Genomic DNA, 1,771 nt, shown 5'->3' on the forward strand with positions numbered 1-1,771 from the left:
GTCGCCGTGACGACCCTTAACCCCACGTTTACCTTGGCTGGCCGTGGCCTCCTGGGTTAGGGTTATGATCTGCAATATTTACTCCTTTAGATGTTCCTGCTGGCCCTGGGAGAGATAAGACCCCGTCTGAAAACATCAAGTGCTGCTCTTCCAACTCTGCTCTCGACCTCGCAACCTTTCAGATCACAGCCCGACAACCTCTTACTATCACACACACACACACACAAATTGTTGACTATCAGAAACCAATGTTTGATTCTAAATATAGAATTGGGTGATGACACTGTTGGACTAAAACACTAGGCACTTTGCATTATGTAGCTGAATTCGGGGAGGGTAAACATCGATAAAAACCCCCCCAAAAAGAACGACTTCCTGATCAACAAATCTATCACCTTTATTCATAGCACTGATTTCCTCCCCAGGGGTTTAAATATGCTAAGCACGTGGAAAGGATACATGTGCTAAATCAACAAAAAGAAATCCTGGTGACGATGAGTACATTTCATATACGTGTCACACATGCAGACTGTAAAGTGTGCGAGGAAAGCGGCGTGTCGTGTTGTAAAGTGTGCGAGGAAAGCGGCGTGTCGTGTTGTAAAGTGTGCGAGGAAAGCGGCGTGTCGTGTTGTAAAGTGTGCGAGGAAAGCGGCGTGTCGTGTTGTAAAGTGTGCGAGGAAAGCGGCGTGTCGTGTTGTAAAGTGTGCGAGGAAAGCGGCGTGTCGTGTTGTAAAGTGTGCGAGGAAAGCGGTGTGTCGTGTTGTAAAGTGTGCGAGGAAAGCGGCTTGTCGTGTTGTAAAGTGTGCGAGGAAAGCGGCGTGTCATGTTGTACAGTGTGCGAGGAAAGCGGCGTGTCGTGTTGTAAAGTGTGCGTGTGTCGACACGTTTCCACAGGGTTACTCCACCGCCCCCTGGCTGCTGGAGGGCGGCCGCCCCGCGCCCTGCCTGAGGTGGGGGTTGGTCCTGGAGGGGCGTGCCATGGGGGGCACGGAGGGCAGCGGGGGCAGGGGGGCCAGGTTGGGGGGCAGGACATGGCCCCCCTTACGGGACAAGATGCAGATCTCCTGCCGGAGCCCCCTGGCCTCCTCCTCCTGCCTCTCCAGCAGCTGCTGCAGCCTCCTCCTGCCCTCCTCCTCCACCGGCCCCCGCAGCCGGAACTGGCCTCCCTGGGTACACACACACACACACACACACACGTGCGTCAAAGTTTAGTGCTTTGCATTTTAAATAAATATAAATATACACACGCGCGCAAGTTTAACGCTAAGCATTTCCTGGAAATGTAAACGCACACACACATGAGGTGTGGGAGTAGTACCATCTTGCTCTGCCTGCTGTTGAGTTTGTCTTCCAGCTCTTTCTTCTGAATGAGGAGACTGTTCATGCTGAGCAGACGCTCTGTGTGACTCCTGGTCACCTCCATCACCTCCCGGTGGGCCTCCGCTACCTTCGCCTGGCACACACACACACACACACACACACAGACACACAGACACACACACAGACACATATACACACACACAGACACACGTACACACACACACACAGACAGACACATATACACACACACACACACACACACACACATACACACCCCACGTTACAGTGCATGAAAATACAGTACCACACAGTAATTCAAACCATGCCTTAAAGCATAGAATCACTGAATGTCATCTCTCACCATGAACGCATACACCCCCACACACACACACCCCCACCCACACACCCTGACCTCCCACACCCCCCACAGTAAGGTCTGACCTGCCACAGT

At 52.5% G+C, this 1,771-nt stretch overlaps 1 protein-coding gene across 1 annotated transcript in view; it reads right to left on the reverse strand.

Annotated features, from left to right (window-relative positions):
- Positions 1–396: 396 nt before the first annotated feature.
- Positions 397–1,771, reverse strand: part of cfap44 (cilia and flagella associated protein 44) — a 14,512-nt gene continuing 13,137 nt past the window's right edge. Inside the window, exons 33-35 of the mRNA XM_084703747.1 lie at positions 1,762–1,771; positions 1,319–1,453; positions 397–1,166 (exon numbers count right to left, since the gene is read on the reverse strand). The exon at positions 1,762–1,771 is cut by the window's right edge and continues 151 nt beyond it. Of these exons, the coding sequence (XP_084559873.1) occupies positions 897–1,166; positions 1,319–1,453; positions 1,762–1,771 (415 nt within the window). The 3' untranslated portion in view covers positions 397–896. The remainder of the gene's footprint in view (positions 1,167–1,318; positions 1,454–1,761) is intronic.

Source organism: Hypomesus nipponensis, chromosome 8 (genome assembly GCF_054491055.1).
Source record: "Hypomesus nipponensis isolate SF chromosome 8, ASM5449105v1, whole genome shotgun sequence".
NCBI classification, from domain to species: Eukaryota; Metazoa; Chordata; class Actinopteri; order Osmeriformes; family Osmeridae; genus Hypomesus; species Hypomesus nipponensis.